Source organism: Engystomops pustulosus, chromosome 2 (genome assembly GCF_040894005.1).
Source record: "Engystomops pustulosus chromosome 2, aEngPut4.maternal, whole genome shotgun sequence".
Lineage (NCBI taxonomy): Eukaryota > Metazoa > Chordata > Amphibia > Anura > Leptodactylidae > Engystomops > Engystomops pustulosus.
In genome coordinates this window covers 18628035-18645382 of record NC_092412.1, presented here as the reverse complement: position 1 = coordinate 18645382, position 17348 = coordinate 18628035, and the positions used below count along the sequence as shown (strand labels likewise).

General features: G+C 42.2%; 1 protein-coding gene across 1 annotated transcript in view; it reads left to right on the top strand.

Annotated features, from left to right (window-relative positions):
* The first annotated feature begins 7124 nt into the window (after window positions 1-7124).
* PLEKHB1 (pleckstrin homology domain containing B1) overlaps window positions 7125-17348 on the top strand; it is a 41880-nt gene continuing 31656 nt past the window's right edge. The window contains exons 1-3 of the mRNA XM_072133860.1: window positions 7125-7268; window positions 14027-14081; window positions 14167-14319. Coding sequence (XP_071989961.1) covers window positions 14045-14081; window positions 14167-14319 — 190 coding nt within the window. The 5' untranslated portion in view covers window positions 7125-7268; window positions 14027-14044. The remainder of the gene's footprint in view (window positions 7269-14026; window positions 14082-14166; window positions 14320-17348) is intronic.

Genomic DNA, 17348 nt, shown 5'->3' with positions numbered 1-17348 from the left:
AATTCTCTGGTGTCTGCGATTAGGCAAATACATAATTAATCCCTCTCCATCAGTGTCAGCAGAGGCGTCTTACAGATGCCAAGAGAGGCGGCATCCGCCAGGAATCCTTAGTCAGCAAGAGTGGCGTCTTTATACTATGTCTACTGAACGAAGAGCAAATTCAGGCCATAGTCTATGAAGGGTTAATGATATATGACCCGCAGTGCTGGGACTCTGCTGTATAACGCACCTGGCACCTATAGCACGGCTCCCCCGCCCCTTATACAATCCTATAAGCTCTGTATAGCGACTATGGAGACAGAGGGGATGATAGATCAGCTGCCGTATCCTGATGTATATAATAGGGGGATACTCCTATATACCTCATTAAGTGCTCACCCTGCTGTGCCGGGGACTGACAGGCATCTGTACTATGGAGATGGGACATCTGTGCTTTATTATTCATGGGAATCCAGACGTGAGGATCTGCGCAGCAGAAGATCGGGGATATTAGGATTTGTAGGGTTGGTTAATGTCCCCTGCAGAACCCTCCATTCACATTCTTTACAATAAATCATAAGGTTCCACAACTATAGTCATGGCTTAAGAGGTGGTGTTTCTATGTATCCCCAATCACGTCTGGCTGTCTCAAAGGCCCAATGGTGGAGTCAGGAGCCCTTAGCTCCCTGCTTTACTATTGCATTCAGATACAGTTAGACCCCCTCCCCTTTGTGTCTAGTCTCATGCTCCTGTGTAGTACCAGGGGCAGACTGGCCATGTAACCGACCGGGGGAAATCCCAGTGGGCCAACTGGGTTGGGGCTGGTGTTGGGCCACTCTACATCTTCATATATACTCGAGTATAAGCTGGCTTATACTCGGGTATATAAAATAATAAACTCTATACTCACCTTTCCGACGCCCCCCTCAGCTCAGCTACTTGATCCAGTTCCGCCAGCAGGACTGGATCGAGTAGCAGACCTAAGGGGGGCATCGGAAAGGTGAGTACATTATTATTTTTATGTACTTGTCAGGGGGCTGGCTATATACTGGGGGGATTGGCTGGACATATACAGGGGGAACTGGCTGGCTATATACTGTGGGGAGCTGGCTTGCTGTATACTGGGGGAACTGGCTGGCTATATACTAGGGGGACTGGCTGGCTATACACTGGGGGCTGGCTATATACAGGGGTTGGTTGGCTATATACTGGGGGACTGGCTGGTTATATACTGGAGAGAACTGGTTGGCTATTTACTGGGGGAGCAGGCTATATACATGGGCTGATTGGCTATATACTGGAGTGACTGGCTGGCTATATACTGGGGGGGTGGCTATATAAAGGGGGCTGACTGGCTATATACTGGTGGCTGGCTATATACCGATGGGACTGGATCAAATAGCGGACCTGAGGGGAGCATCGGAACGGTTGAGTACATAGTTTATTATTTTTATGTGCTGGTCAGGGGGCTGGCTGACTATATACTGGGGCGGGCTGGCTATATACTGCAGGGACTGGCTGGCTTTAAACTTGGGGGTGTGGCTATATACTGGGGGGGGGCTGGCAATATACAGGGGGAACTGGCTTGCTATATATCGCGGGGCTGGCTTGACATATACAGGGGGGACAGGCTGGCTTTATATTGTGGGGGGGGCTTGCTGGCAATATACAGGGGGAACTTATTGGCTATATAATGGCGGGCTGGCTATATACCAGGGGAACTGGCTGGCTATATACAGGGGATAGTCATTATTATAGTTATTTCTACCTTATTTCTAAACAAACTCATAGCGTTGTGCCTATTCTTGCACAACCACGCATGGTGAGCATAACCTTCACCACAACATCTATGTACTCCTTAAAAGATGTCACACTATTAGCGCTCTCTCTCTTGCCGCTCTCTACTATATACAGGGGATGACTGGCTATATACTGGGTGGGGCTGGCTATATATATGGGGCTAACTGGCTATATACAGGGGGCTGGCCGTCTATATAAAGGGGGCTGGCTGGCTGTATAACTGTTATAGCTGTTTATTGTAGCTTAAGGCTAAAGTACAGTAAATTACCAATATGCAGAGGGCCGTTTGTAACTAGGGTCGTCTGTAAGTCGGGTGTTCTTAAGTAGGGGACCGCCTGGAGTTATATTCTTGTTTATCAGAGAAGGAATTGTAGTAGTTTTTTTTGTATATATAAGGCAGTATTAAGTTGTCCCCTGTTTGTGCAGTCTCTTCCTTCTGTGCAGCCCCTGTGTGTGCAGTCTCTCCCTTCTGTGCAGCCCCTGTGTGTGCAGTCTTTTCCTTCTGTGCAACCCCTTTGTGTGTAGTCTCCTCCTCCATTGCAGTCTCTTCCTTCTGTGCAGCCCCTGTGTGTAGTCTCTTCCTCCTGTGCAGCCCCTGTGTGTAGTCTCCTCCTCCATTGCAGTCTCTTCCTTCTCTGCAGCCCCTGTGTGTGCAGTGTCTTCCTCCTGTGCAGCCCCTGTGTGTGCAGTCTCTTCCTTCTTTACAGCTGATTGTGTGCAGTCTCTTCCTTCTTTACAGCTGATTGTGTGCAGTCTCTTCCTTCTTTACAACTGATAGTGTGCAGTCTCTTCCTGCTGTGCGGTCTTATGTCATCCCATTGTGTTCTCTTCTCTTGTAATGAGAAAGGAAAGCAGTGTTGGTCTGTGCCTTGGATCTGCACATTTTTGGCAGCTTTTGATACTGTCTGTCAGGCTGATGTATCTAAGCCTGCCATGTGTGATACCTACTGAGCCAACAAATGTGTTTTACTCACTTTGAATATAATGTCCTCCTATATGGACTGCAGATCAGTTTGGATGATATGACGTAGCGTAATCTGTTACTACTTGAAAACAGTAATTACAGAGATTATAGTAATGACTATTTAAAGGGATGAAGAGATAAAGTCAAGTATCGGCAGCTAATAGATCAATTACCTTGTTTGGTTAATACCTGCAGACGCTTACATTAAAAATGAGGCTAGAGGAGAAACTTTATTGCACTAAGTACACTAAAACCAAAATAAAAACATTTTAATAACTATCCACATACACACATTCTATAGGCCCAGGAGTAGGGATCCTTACAAAATACCACTACTTTTGCATCCCATATAACCAAAAACAGATACCTATGGGGAAACATTCCATGCCTTCACACCTTTAGCTCCATTTGGAGAAATATCACATACCAAGGAGCCTGACAAGATGGCATTGGGTCCATGCCCATAGCGGTACCTAAACAAATTAAAGATGTTTTCCCATTAAATAAAATTCTCAAATTTCAATCCCCTTGTATTTTTAACCTGTTACTCTGGACGGGGACTCTCTAAGCAGATACATTATGATCCATCTAGTTCTTTCATCTTGCTTCTGAACATCCTATAGATGCCTATTACACACAATGACACAGTTATCTTTGCTATTCCACAACATACTAGATCTGCTGTGCCTCCCCAGATAAAGAACTTATCTGTCTGTAGCTTGTAGTTCTCCCCCATGCTGCCGCTAGCAGGAACTCAGATTCTGCGTCTGTGAGCTCCATCCTGGACTGCAGGGGGTGGGGCTAGAGTGCAGAGGGCGGAGCTAGAGTACAGGATGCAGAGAGAGAGAGAAACTCAGTTCCATGGCCATTGCACATAAATCCAAAATGGCTTCCCGACCCTAAATCAGAAGTTAGGGTTGTGTCTAGGGGCAATTGAAATTGTGTACCCCAGGACTGATAGAGACAGGTTGGAATTATATCTGTGAAATGCTGTATTTTTGTGAATAACAATGAATAAGAGAATGTGTTATTCTGTTATCCTGAGTACATATAAGAAACTTGTCATAGTGGGAGGAATACCCCTTTAACTAATACCATACATTACCTGCCCATGAACCCATTGACAACCCTTCTACCTCTTCAGATGAGAATTTGCTTGGGTTTCTTCTCTTTTAGTTGATCTTAAAAGTCGAAGTTGACCTTCGATGTTGTAATTCTGTTTTCAATTCACCACATCCTGTATGCATTACACCTGGCGTGTATCACATGGGACATTCACAATCCCTTTAATGGTTTGTGATTTGATAATTGCACAGACAAACGTCACAAAAGTTCCAGAACCTAAAGGATTGTTATCTGATCAAAGCCAAAAACATCCTAATATTGACTCATCCCGAGTGATACATATAATGAATATATAATAATTTGGGGGAATTGATTTTCCTTCTCATAGTTAGCATAATCTGTGTGATAATAAAGTTTTAGGCCATCTGTATACTCCTTTCCATTCCTCTTCTCTTCACGTAATTTGGAGAAATATCATAAGGTGAGGATGCTGACAAGATGGCAATGGATGGCATTGTGTCTGCGCCCATAGCGGTACCTTAACACATTAACTAATATTATAAAATACCTGCCCATGGATCCCAATGACAATCCTTCCACCTCTTCAGATGAGAATTAGCTTGGGTTTCTTCTCTTAAAAGTCTTCTCTAATAGAATGTATCCCAGGAGTGGAGATTACTGGGAAATTGGCCTTCAATGTTTTAATTCTGTTCTGAATTCACCACATCCTGTATGCATTACACCTGGTGTCTATCACATGGGACATTCACAATCCCTTTAATGGTTTGTGATTTGATAATTGCACAAACAAACGTCACAAAAGTTCAAGAACTTTAAGGATCATTATCTTATCAGAGCCAAAAACAGATGATTCTATGAGAACATCCTAATATTGACTCATCCTGAATGATGCATGTAATGAATCTATACGTTTTGGGGGGATTTGGTTTTTCATTCTCATAGTAGGCAAAATCTGTGTAATAATTAGTCTTAAGGCCATCTGAAGACTCCTTCACATCAGTTTGGATAAATATCACAAGGTGAAGCTCCTGACAAGATGGCAATGGATGGCATTGTGTGCGTACCCATAGCGGTACCTAAACACATTGGGGCACAATTACTTACACGTCCCGATCCCCGATCCGGAATGTCCGACGAGGATTCTGAGCTGCCGCGATTCACTAGGATCATGCGTCCAATTTCCTGCATGTGTTGCTTCCCCGCTGAGGTCCGTCGGAGTTCACCATCTTCTTCCCGGTGTATGTGAGTGCTGAATTTAATTTTTAAATTCTGCGGTTTGTCCAAATCAGTCAGGTTGTCCGACGGCCACGCCCCCCGATTTGTGTCGCATGAAAGCCGGCGCCGATGCAGCACAATCCGATCGCGTGTGCCAAAAACCCGGGGCAATTCAGCGAAATACAGAAAAATTTAGGAAATCTGACAGAATCGTGGTCCTCGGACCCTTAGTAAATGTGCCCCATTAACTTATATCATGCAATACCTGCCCATGGATCCCAATGACAACCCTTCCACCTCTTCAGATGAGGATTAGCTTGGGTTCCTTCACTTTTAGCCTCTTCTAATTATTGATTATTGAGAAATTGGCCTCCCATGTCATAATTCTGTTCTCAATTCACCACATCTTGTATGGGTTACACCATGGGGCAGATTTACTTACCTGGTCCAGTCACGATCCAGCGGCGCGTTCTCCGGCGAGGATTTGGGTCTGCCGGGATCCACTAAGGTCCGTGCGCCCGATATCCAGCAGGTGTCCCTGCTGCGCTGAGGTCCGCCAGAGTTCACCTGCTTCGTCCCGGTGCATGTAAGTGCTTTATCTTGCGACACAAATTATTTTTTAAATTCCGCAGTTTTTCCCAATTTGTCGGATTGTCCGACGGCCCGCCCCCTCCCCCCCCCCATTTCTGTCGCATGAAAGCTGGTGCCGATGCACCAAAATCCCGGGGCAAATCTGAAATCGTTAAGAAACCCGGCGAAAATGCGCGATTTGGACCCTTAGTAAATGAGCCCCCATGTGTCTATCACATGGGACATGCACAATGCCTTTAATGGTTTTTGATTTGATTATTGCACAAGCAAACATCACAAAGAACCCAAAGGATCATCTAAGCAGATCCAAGAACAGATGATCATTTCAGGACATCCTGATATGGACTCACTGCGAATTCTGCATATAATAAATCAAATGTTTTGGGATTGTTTTTTATTCTCATAGTAATCTGTGTCATAATAGAGATTAAGGTCATCTTAATCAGTCTCCAAGGTGGGGCTATTGCCTTGTAGTCAGCTCCCATATCTGTTTTAGTAAGCATGACGTCACATTTCAAGCTCCTGTCAATGCTGAGCAGGTGTGCACCAGCCATGAAGCAATTTGAGCCTCTTGCCACAGGCATCACCAACTCTGAAGAGGTGGAAGGGTTGTCATTGGGATCCATGGGCAGGTTTTGTATAATATTATTTAATGCATTTAGGTACCGCTATGGGCACGGACGCCATCCATTGCCATCTTGTCAGGATCCTCACCTTGTCATATTTCTCCAAACTGCAGGAATGGGAAGGAGTCTTCAGATGGGATTAAGCGTAATTACCTGCAGCAAGATAGGGGGCCAGCTTTAGGGGCGCAGTCACCAGCTACAAAGTAGGACATGGGTGTAGTTATAAAACTACTTGGGTGGAGGGGGTGCTATAGCTCACCCTTGCTGATGAGGCCAATTATCATCATTCCCTGACCAGTTATTGACCAGCTGATTATATGATTGTGTCTTTTTTAGGTTTCCTCTAAGACAAAGCTAACAGAAGATAAAGATAGTAACACGCATAGCGTCAGTCTCACCTGGATCGTGGCCATGTAAACAGACCTTGCACAATGCTAAGCTGTGGATGATACCACGGATAAAGCTCCTGACCTGCAGTCGCCTATTAATAACCATCAAATGAGTGGCCCCAGACCTGTGAGCGGTCAGGTACATCATGGTGCTCGTCCCTTTACAACCTGTGGAATTATCAAAACAGTAACAAGGTCTCATACAAGCATCCATCATCATAGCTGCACTACAGATCCCAGCACACCCTGCCTCTAGTAAGACATCCTGCTACGTGTAGTGTCTCAGCAGCCTCCGAGCCAAGTAGCACTTATGTATCCTGCCCTAATCCCTGACTCATTACACATAAGAGGATCAGACCCGCGCTCCCAGTTTACACAACAAATGTCACTGGATGCTGCCTCTTCTGGAACAGAGCAGAACTGTGCCCTGCAGCATGATGGGAGGAGTAGTCCATGGGACGGAACACTCGGTGTACATCCCAATTACCTGGCGCAAGGTGTGGACTACATCTCCCATCATGCAACGCTTAATCCTACCTGAAGCTTCTTGTATTTAAATGTCCCAGACACATCATAGAGACTGAAGATACGGAGAAGACGAGAGGCTGCAGAACGCAGGTATAGGGGCCGCTGAGAGGCAAGGGAGGGGTCTATATACACAACCTACCGTATATATACAAAACATATATATACAACCTACCGTATATACAAAATCTATTTACTCAACTTACCGTATATACACAACCTACCATATATACAAAATTTATATACAACTTACCATATATACACAACCTACTGAATATACACAACCTGTATACACAACCTATATACAAAACCTATTTACTCAACTTACTGTGTATACACAACTTACCGTATATACAAAACCTATATATACAACTTATATACAAAACCTATTTAATCAACTTACTGTATATACATGACCTACTGTATATACAAAATCTATATACACAATTTACTGTATATATTAAAAAACCTATATACACAACCTATATACACAACTTACCATATATACAAAACCTATTGACAACCTATATACAACACCTATATACACAACTTGCTGTAAATGCACAACCTACCATATATACAAAACTTATATTTATAATACCTATATACACAACACCTTATATACACAACTTACCATATATACAAAACCTGTTGACACAACATGTACATACACAACTTGCTGTATATAAACAACCTACCATATATACAAAAAATATATACCATATATACTCGAGTATAAGCCTAGTTTTTCAGCACAAAAATGATGTGCTGAAAACCCAAACTTGGCTTATACCTGAGTAAAAAATATAGGTTTTACCAAGTTTTTGTGGTAAAATTAGGGGCCTCGGCTTATACTTGGGTCGGCTTATACTCGAGTATATACAGTATATACACAACACCTATTGTATATACACAATTTACTGTATATACAAAACCTATAAACACAACTTACCGTATATACAAAACCTATATAAAACACCTTATATACACAACTTACCATCTATATAAAACCTGTTTACACAACCTACGGACAATACCTATATACACAACTTACCGTATATACAAAACCTATATAAAACACCTTATATACACAACTTACCATCTATATAAAACCTGTTTACACAACCTACGTACAATACCTATATACACAACTTACCGTATATATACAAAACCTATATACACTGCCCTCTCTATACGTTTATGCTTTACTTGCAGTCCATCTACTTACTTATCACTATGTTGGTTTATCTTTTGTTCTCTGTTATCAGCCACTTTACATTGGAGAGAGTGACGGCAGTGTTCTTCAATTTAATATGCGACTGGATGTATAGATCCCCTTCCCGGCCGCCTCGATCATACGTTATATCCCCTATATATCATTGTATCAGCCGCTTATCGCTCTCATTATACCCTGTTTCCCCGAAAATAAGACAGTGTCTTATATTAATTTTTGCTCCTTAAGAGGCACTAGGTCTTATTTTCAGGGGATGTCTTATTTTTCCAAGAACAAGAATTTACATTTATCGATGAACAAAAAAAATCTACTTCTCTTATAACTCTCCAAACTCTGAATTTCCTGCTGTATTTCTTGTGACTCCATTTCTATTAGAATCATTGGCCCCAGTCTCATGTTTAGTAAAAGCACTTTCCATACATGGCCCTTCTTATCTTGGAGGCTGCTGGTATCACATTTGCAGCACAACAGTCAGTGATTTTATTCCATTAATTCTTCCCTATGTCACAACCTTCTGCAGCATCTAAAAGATTTCCTAATACTAATGTATGTCCCGGGGGGAGCTGCTGCAATGACTACCGCTAGGTCTTATTTTCAGGGGAGGCCTTATATTTCTAAGACTTAGCAAAATTGTACTAGGTCTTATTTTCGGGGGATGTCTTATTTTAGGGGAAACAGGGTAATTAGCTGTTGAATTTGGGGTCGTTGGCCCTTTAATTACATTTTTACCACTTACAGTTTTTCAGCGCCAGGTCTGTACCATTTTGGAGATCTCTGCTTGCTGTCAGTGAATGTTTTTTTATATACTTGTTTAGATTCTTAGGCTACAAACTAGTAGAGGTCTGTGACCTCTCGCAGATGCGGGTTTGTCACAGTTGTTATAGAAGTATATTATAGAACTGTATGTATCTTACTATTCACATGTGTCGCCTGTTATTCCTGTCTGTCGTCTGCGACATGTGAGAGAAAAGTAAAGAAACAACTGAAGCGGAAGTGTCGCTGCTTGTCTGAAACTTTTATGACACTCTTATTTTTGAGTCTTAATCACATTGTACTAGTTAGTATTTTATTGCATTAAATAGGTATTTGCTACAATAGAACTTAAAGGAACACTCCATTCAAATGTAGTTTATTGAATAACACATGGTGCAGAGCCCGAAGGGAGGAGCAGGACTTATTTTCACTGTATTCCTAGAATTTTGCTAGAACTTTGGGTCCTGCTCCTCCCTTCAGGCCCTGCGCCATGTGCTATTCAATAAACTACATTTGAATGGAGTGTTCCTTTAAGTTCTATTGTAGAAAATACCTATTTGATGCAATAAAATACTAAATTACTCAAATTCAACGAATCAGCTGTGACATAAGAAATTATCACAATCAGGACCCCCACTATATTAGCAAAGCAGCTAAACAGAGTCTCTTGAGATAAAAATTACTCCGGGTGAAGCCTGGCAGTGGGAGGAACCTTAAAGGAAACTTACCACCAGGATGAAGGATTGTAAACCAAGTACACTGACATATTGGTGTTGGTCCCCTCTGGTAGGATCTGCACTTATTTTAGCTTCTTATGCCTTTGTTGGTACAAAAAAAAAATGCTTTAAAAATTCTGAAAATGACCCTGAGGGGCTCCAGGTTCTATTAACTGCAATAGAGCAGATTTGCATAATTTTGAAAGCCTTTTTTCAGAAAAGCCAGGGCATAAGAATCTAAAACGAGAGTGGATCCTGCCAGAGAGGGTACTCACCAACTTGTAAGTGCGCTTGGTTTACAATCTTGATCCTGGTGGTAGATTTCCTTTAAGGGAAATCTACCACCAGGATAAGGGTTTGTAAACCAAGCGCACAAACATGTGCCCCCTGTCAGAATCTGTTCTTTTATAATCTTAGGCCATTGTTTTACGAAAAAAGTTATTAAAAATTATGCAAATAAGCATGAGGGCCTCCAGACTCCATTGACATCTCTTGAACCTGGAGCCCCCCAGGCTCATTTGCATAATCTTTAAAAAACCATTTTTTTTTTGTAAAAACAATGGAATTAGAATCGAAAAGAAGAACAGATCCCGACAGAGGAGGCACACACCAGCATGTCAGGCGGCTTGGTTTAAAAACCTTAATCCTGGTGGTAGATGTCCCTTAAACCAAAGTAAATTCACACAATATAAAAAAAATTCTAATTTCAGAATTTACCTCAAAATAGATTTAGACCTATGATAAACCAGGGACACTTACTCATAGATCCAGGCACCGTGACTGTCGTCATCTTCTAATATTTGTTATCTATGGCTTCCTTTCTTCTAAAATCAACTTTTAAAACTATGCTAATAAGTCAGAAGGGCTCTACCTGAGCTCCTACCTGTTGTAGGTGCACTTCCTGTTAGTGTGAACTTCCTCCCACCTACTGTGTACTCAGTGCGGCTATGATTATAGGTAGTTTACAGGGGGAAGGGTGAGACAGAGACGTGCTGCTGTGCAGTGTAACAGCAATTTGTAAAGCCAAAACAGAAAGAGGCTATGGTAGCCCTTCTGGCTCATTAGCATAATTGTAAAAGTTGATTTTAAAAGAAGAAGGTCATGGATAACAAATATAAGAAGAATACCACAGTCACAATGTCCCTGGTTTATCATGATGGACTTTTCATGGTAGATTTCCTTTAAAAGGGTTTTCCCATGAAATAAATTTCTCAAATTTCAATCCCCTGTTGATGTTAACACAATAAAGATCATTTTTAACCCTTTACTTCACAATTTTACTCAGTTTTATTGCTGTTTTAACTATTATCACTCAGCTATTGTCAGTGCAAAATCCCAGGGTGGGGACTCTCTAAGCAGACTCTTCATGATCCATCTTGTTCTGTGAGCTGACCAGTGGCGTACCTACCGCGGTCGCAGGGGGTGCAGTTGAGACCGGGCCCATCAGAAGGGGGGGCCCGGGCTGGGGCTGTCACTAATGCCCTGGCTGTCGCGGCCCGGGCCCCCCCGTCATGCATCGGCAGCTGACACTTCCGCCCCCACTGCTCAGGCCGACAGCCTCCTGGACTCCAGAGCACCTGCCAGCCCGCCCCTCCGACCCACAGCTCCTCCGGTCCTCCGCTCCTCTCCGCTCCTCCCTGCTCCTCCGATCCTCCGCTTCTCTCCGATCCTCTGCTCCTCTCCGATAATCCGCTCCTCTCCGATCCTCCACTCCTCTCCGATCCTCTGCTCCTCCGATGTAAGTCCCTCTATGTAAGTACTGTGTCTGTGTATGGAAGTGCTGTGTGTGTGTATGTGTTGTGTATGTGCTGTGTGTGTGTGTGCATGTGCTGTGTTGTGTATATGGTGTGTATGTCCTGTGAGTGTATGTGCTGTGTTGTGTATGAATATGCTGTTTGTATGTATGTGCTGTTTGTGTATGAGCTGTGTGAGTGTATGTGCTGTGTGAGTGTATGTGCTGTGTGAGAGTATGTGCTGTGTGAATGTATATGGTGTATGAGCTGTGTATATGCTGTGTGAGTGTATATGGTATATGAGCTGTGTATATGCTGTGTGAATGTATGTGCTGGGTGAGTGTATATGCTGTTTGTGTATAGTGTGTGCGCCCTGTGAGTGTGTGAATGTGGTGGGTGCTCTGTGAGTGTATGAATGTGCTGTGTGAGTGTATGTGCTGTGTGTGTTTATGCTGTATATACTGTACGTATGTGTATTTGTTTGATGTGTATGCAGCATGTCTGTATATATTGTATGTGTGTATATGCTGTATGTACGTGTCTACATAAATGTGTGGGTATAAGTGTATACATGTATACGTTTAAAAGTATAGAAATGTGTGTAAATATATAAACGTGTAGAAATATGTATGTATATTTTTTTTACATTCACATGGCCATTATGGGACGTATATACGGCTGCCGTATATACTTTCCCCATTAGCCGGCAAAGGGCGCACGGGGAAAAGATAGGACATATCCTATCTTTTCACTTAATACGGCACTGTGCGCCATGCAGCGCTCACCCCCTCCTCCTGTCCCGTACGCCGCGTGAATTCGCCCTAAGGGGAAGGGGGGCCCCATAAAGAAGTTCGTCATGGGGCCCAGCCTCTTCTAGTTACGCCACTGGAGCTGACAATGTGGTTAGATTATCAGGGTACAGGTTTGTATACACTTTCATCTGGCTTGTGAACATTGTACTAACACACTGACACATGGAAGCAGGGATGAGACAGATCATAGCTGAGATGATGAGATCCATGAGATGCCTATTGCACACAATGACAGTCAGCTCTGCTACATCTTTGCTATTCCACAACACACTAGACCTGCTGTGTCTTCCTGCTGTGCCTCCCCAGATAAACAACTTATCTGTCTGTAGCTTGTAGTGCTCCTCATGCTGCTGCAGGAACTCAGTGTCTGTGTATAAGTGTAATCTCCATCCTTGACTGCAGGGGATGGGGCTAGAATGCAGGGGTGGGGCTATAGTGCAGGGGGCGGGGCCAGCATGCAGGGAGCAGAGAGACAGAAACTCAGATCCACAGACATCAAACAGATGGAATCCCCGAACCTAAGTCAGAAGTTACAGGGTCGTGTCTAGGGGCAACTGAAATTGTGTACACCAGGACTTATAGAGACAGGTTGGACTTATATTATATCTGTGAAATGCTGTATATTTCTTAATAACAATTAATTAGAGAATGTGTTATTTTGTTATCCTGAGTACATATAAGAAACTTGTCTTCGTGGGAGGAATACCCCTTTAAATAAATTCAGACCCAAAACCAGACCCACAGACAAATTCGTACCCCAGACCAGCACCTCAATAATTCTAAAACCAGTGCACACCCCTTCATAAATTCAGACCAGATCTAAATAAATTCAAACCCATCAATAAATTCGGGCCCCAGAGCACATCCCTAAATAAACTAGGACTACAGATCAGATCCCATATTAGTTGGGTGCAGTCCCCCAACCTGCAATGGTGAAGGGGATGTGGGCTCTGCAGTCACATGTGTCAATCACCAGCCATAAATATTAATTAATGTGGCCCCTTTATCACAGCTAATATAATTACATGACTCATTATGCATCCTCACGCTAAGACATGACACACCCCTCCCCCAAATTACACCCGTTACTATTCCTGGACTGGCCGAAATGAGACTGAATTAGTGACATCTCCAGTTGAACATGCAGATACAATGTTCTTTTACTTTGTACTATAGTCAAGAATGAGATTCCGGTCGAGATTACACTCTCCTGCCTGACCTCAGGTATAACACCACCGCACACTGTGACAAATCCACAGCTGTTAATAGGAATACCCCTGTGATAAGTCATTACTACTGGCACAAATGTCAGCAACATTAAAAAATAAAAACCTTCACGTTGTCTGTGGCCCTACATACAAATAAAGTATTGTATTAGAACTTTCTCGCTTTTTGAATCCACCACCAGGGGGAGCTCATTGTATACATAATCTACACACTTCCCATTGACCTCAATAATAAATCTGTATGCAGTGTTCTTCTATAATACATCCTGATGTGTATGTCTATCATATCCCGGGCTGATTTTCCAGCTGAGAATAAAAGTTGTACATGGAGCATCAATTTAGCGTTATGTAGTAGTTCACACTGAGGTGTTTTGCAGGGTGCGGCACAAGCAGAGATGGCTTTGGTGAAGAGCGGGTGGCTCTGGAGACAAAGTAAGTGGAGACTTGTTGTAGACATGTTCCCCTATAGATTGTAATAAGACCACTTATATCTGATCTGCATTACACTTGTCTATAGGTTCGGTATTACGCCGATGGAAGAAGCATTGGTTTGACCTATGGCTGGACGGCGGTCTAGTCTATTACCCTGATGATACTCGCCAAAACGTAGAGGAGCGCATCGTACTGAAAAATAACTGTGTGAATGTCAGATCCGGGCAAGAGTGTGGAGGTGAGCAGCCAGGAGATCCCCAGGTTATACCAGCTGTACATATATCATTATATACAGGAGATCCCCAGGTTATACCAGCTGTACATATATCATTATATACAGGAGATCCCCAGGTTATACCAGCTGTACATATATCATTATATACAGGAGATCCCCAGGTTATACCAGCTGTACATATATCATTATATAAAGGAGATCCCCAGGTTATACCAGCTGTACATATATCATTATATACAGGAGATCCCCAGGTTATACCGGCTGTACATATATCATTATATACAGGAGATCCCCAGGTTATACCGGCTGTACATATATCATTATATAAAGGAGATCCCCAGGTTATACCAGCTGTACATATATCATTATATACAGGAGATCCCCAGGTTATACCGGCTGTACATATATCATTATATACAGGAGATCCCCAGGTTATACCGGCTGTACATATATCATTATATACAGGAGATCCCCAGGTTATACCGGCTGTACACATATCATTATATACAGGAGATCCCCAGGTTATACCAGCTGTACATATATCATTATATACAGGAGATCCCCAGGTTATACCAGCTGTACATATATCATTATATACAGGAGATCCCCAGGTTATACCGGCTGTACATATATCATTATATACAGGAGATCCCCAGGTTATACCAGCTGTACATATATCATTATATACAGGAGATCCCCAGGTTATACCAGCTGTACATATATCATTATATACAGGAGATCCCCAGGTTGTACCGGCTGTACATATATCATTATATACAGGAGATCCCCAGGTTATACCGGCTGTACACATATCATTATATACAGGAGATCCCCAGGTTATACCGGCTGTACACATATCATTATATACAGGAGATCCCCAGGTTATACCGGCTGCACATATATCATTATATACAGGGGATCCCCAGGTTATACCAGCTGTACATATATCATTATATACAGGAGATCCCCAGGTTATACCGGCTGTACATATATCATTATATACAGGAGATCCCCAGGTTATACCAGCTGTACATATATCATAATATACAGGAGATCCCCAGGATATACCAGCTGTACATATATCATTATATACAGGAGATCCCCAGGTTATACCGGCTGTACATATATCATTATATACAGGAGATCCCCAGGTTATACCGGCTGTACATATATCATTATATACAGGAGATCCCCAGGTTATACCGGCTGTACATATATCATTATATACAGGAGATCCCCAGGTTATACCAGCTGTACATATATCATTATATACAGGAGATCCCCAGGTTATACCGGCTGTACATATATCATTATATACAGGAGATCCCCAGGTTATACCGGCTGTACATATATAATTATATACAGGAGATCCCCAGGTTATACCAGCAGTACATATATCATTATATACAGGAGATCCCCAGGTTATACCGGCTGTACATATATCATTATATACCGGAGATCCCCAGGTTATACCGGCTGTACATGTATCATTATATACATGAGATCCCCAGGTTATACCGGCTGTACGTGTATCATTATATACAGGAGATCCCCAGGTTATACCGGCTGTACATATATCATAATATACAGGAGATCCCCAGGTTATACCAGCTGTACATATATCATTATATACAGGAGATCCCCAGGTTATACCAGCTGTACATATATCATTATATACAGGATATCCCCAGGTTATACCATCTGTACATATATAATTATATACAGGAGATCCCCAGGTTATACCAGCTGTACATATATAATTATATACAGGAGATCCCCAGGTTATACCAGCTGTACATATATCATTATATACAGGAGATCCCCAGGTTATACCAGTTGTACATATATCATTATATACAGGAGATCCCCAGGTTATACCAGCTGTACATATATCATTATATACAGGATATCCCCAAGTTATACCAGCTGTACATATATAATTATATATACAGGAGATCCCCAGGTTATACCAGCAGTACATATATCATTATATACAGGATATCCCCAGGTTATAACGGCTGTACATATATCATTATATACAGGAGATCCCCAGGTTATTCCAGTTGTACATATATCATTATATACAGGAGATCCCCAGGTTATACCAGCTGTACATATATCATTATATACGGGAGATCCCCAGGTTATACCAGCTGTACATATATCATTATATACAGGAGATCCCCAGGTTATACCAGCTGTACATATATCATTATATACGGGAGATCCCCAGGTTATAGCGGCTGTACATATATCACTATATACAGGAGATCCCCAGGTTATAGCGGTTGTACATATATCATTATATACAGGAGATCCCCAGGTTATACCGGCTGTACATATATCATTATATACAGGAGATCCCCAGGTTATACCGGCTGTACATATATCATTATATACAGGAGATCCCCAGGTTATACCAGCTGTACATATATCATTATATACAGGAGATCCCCAGGTTATACCAGCTGTACATATATCATTATATACAGGAGATCCCCAGGTTATACCAGCTGTACATATATCATTATATACAGGAGATCCCCAGGTTATACCAGCTGTACATATATCATTATATACAGGAGATCCCCAGGTTATACCAGCTGTACATATATCATTATATACAGGAGATCCCCAGGTTATACCAGATGTACATATATCATTATATACAGGAGATCCCCAGGTTATACCGACTGTACATATATCATTATATACAGGAGATCCCCAGGTTATACCGGCTGTACATATATCATTATATACAGGAGATCCCCAGGTTATACCAGCTGTACATATATCATTATATACAGGAGATCCCCAGGTTATACCAGCTGTACATATATCATTATATACAGGAGATCCCCAGGTTATAGCGGCTGTACATATATCATTATATACAGGAGATCCCCAGGTTATACCAGCTGTACATATATCATTATATACAGGAGATCCCCAGGTTATACTAGCTGTACATATATCATTATATACAGGAGATCCCCAGGTTATACCGGCTGTACATATATCATTATATACAG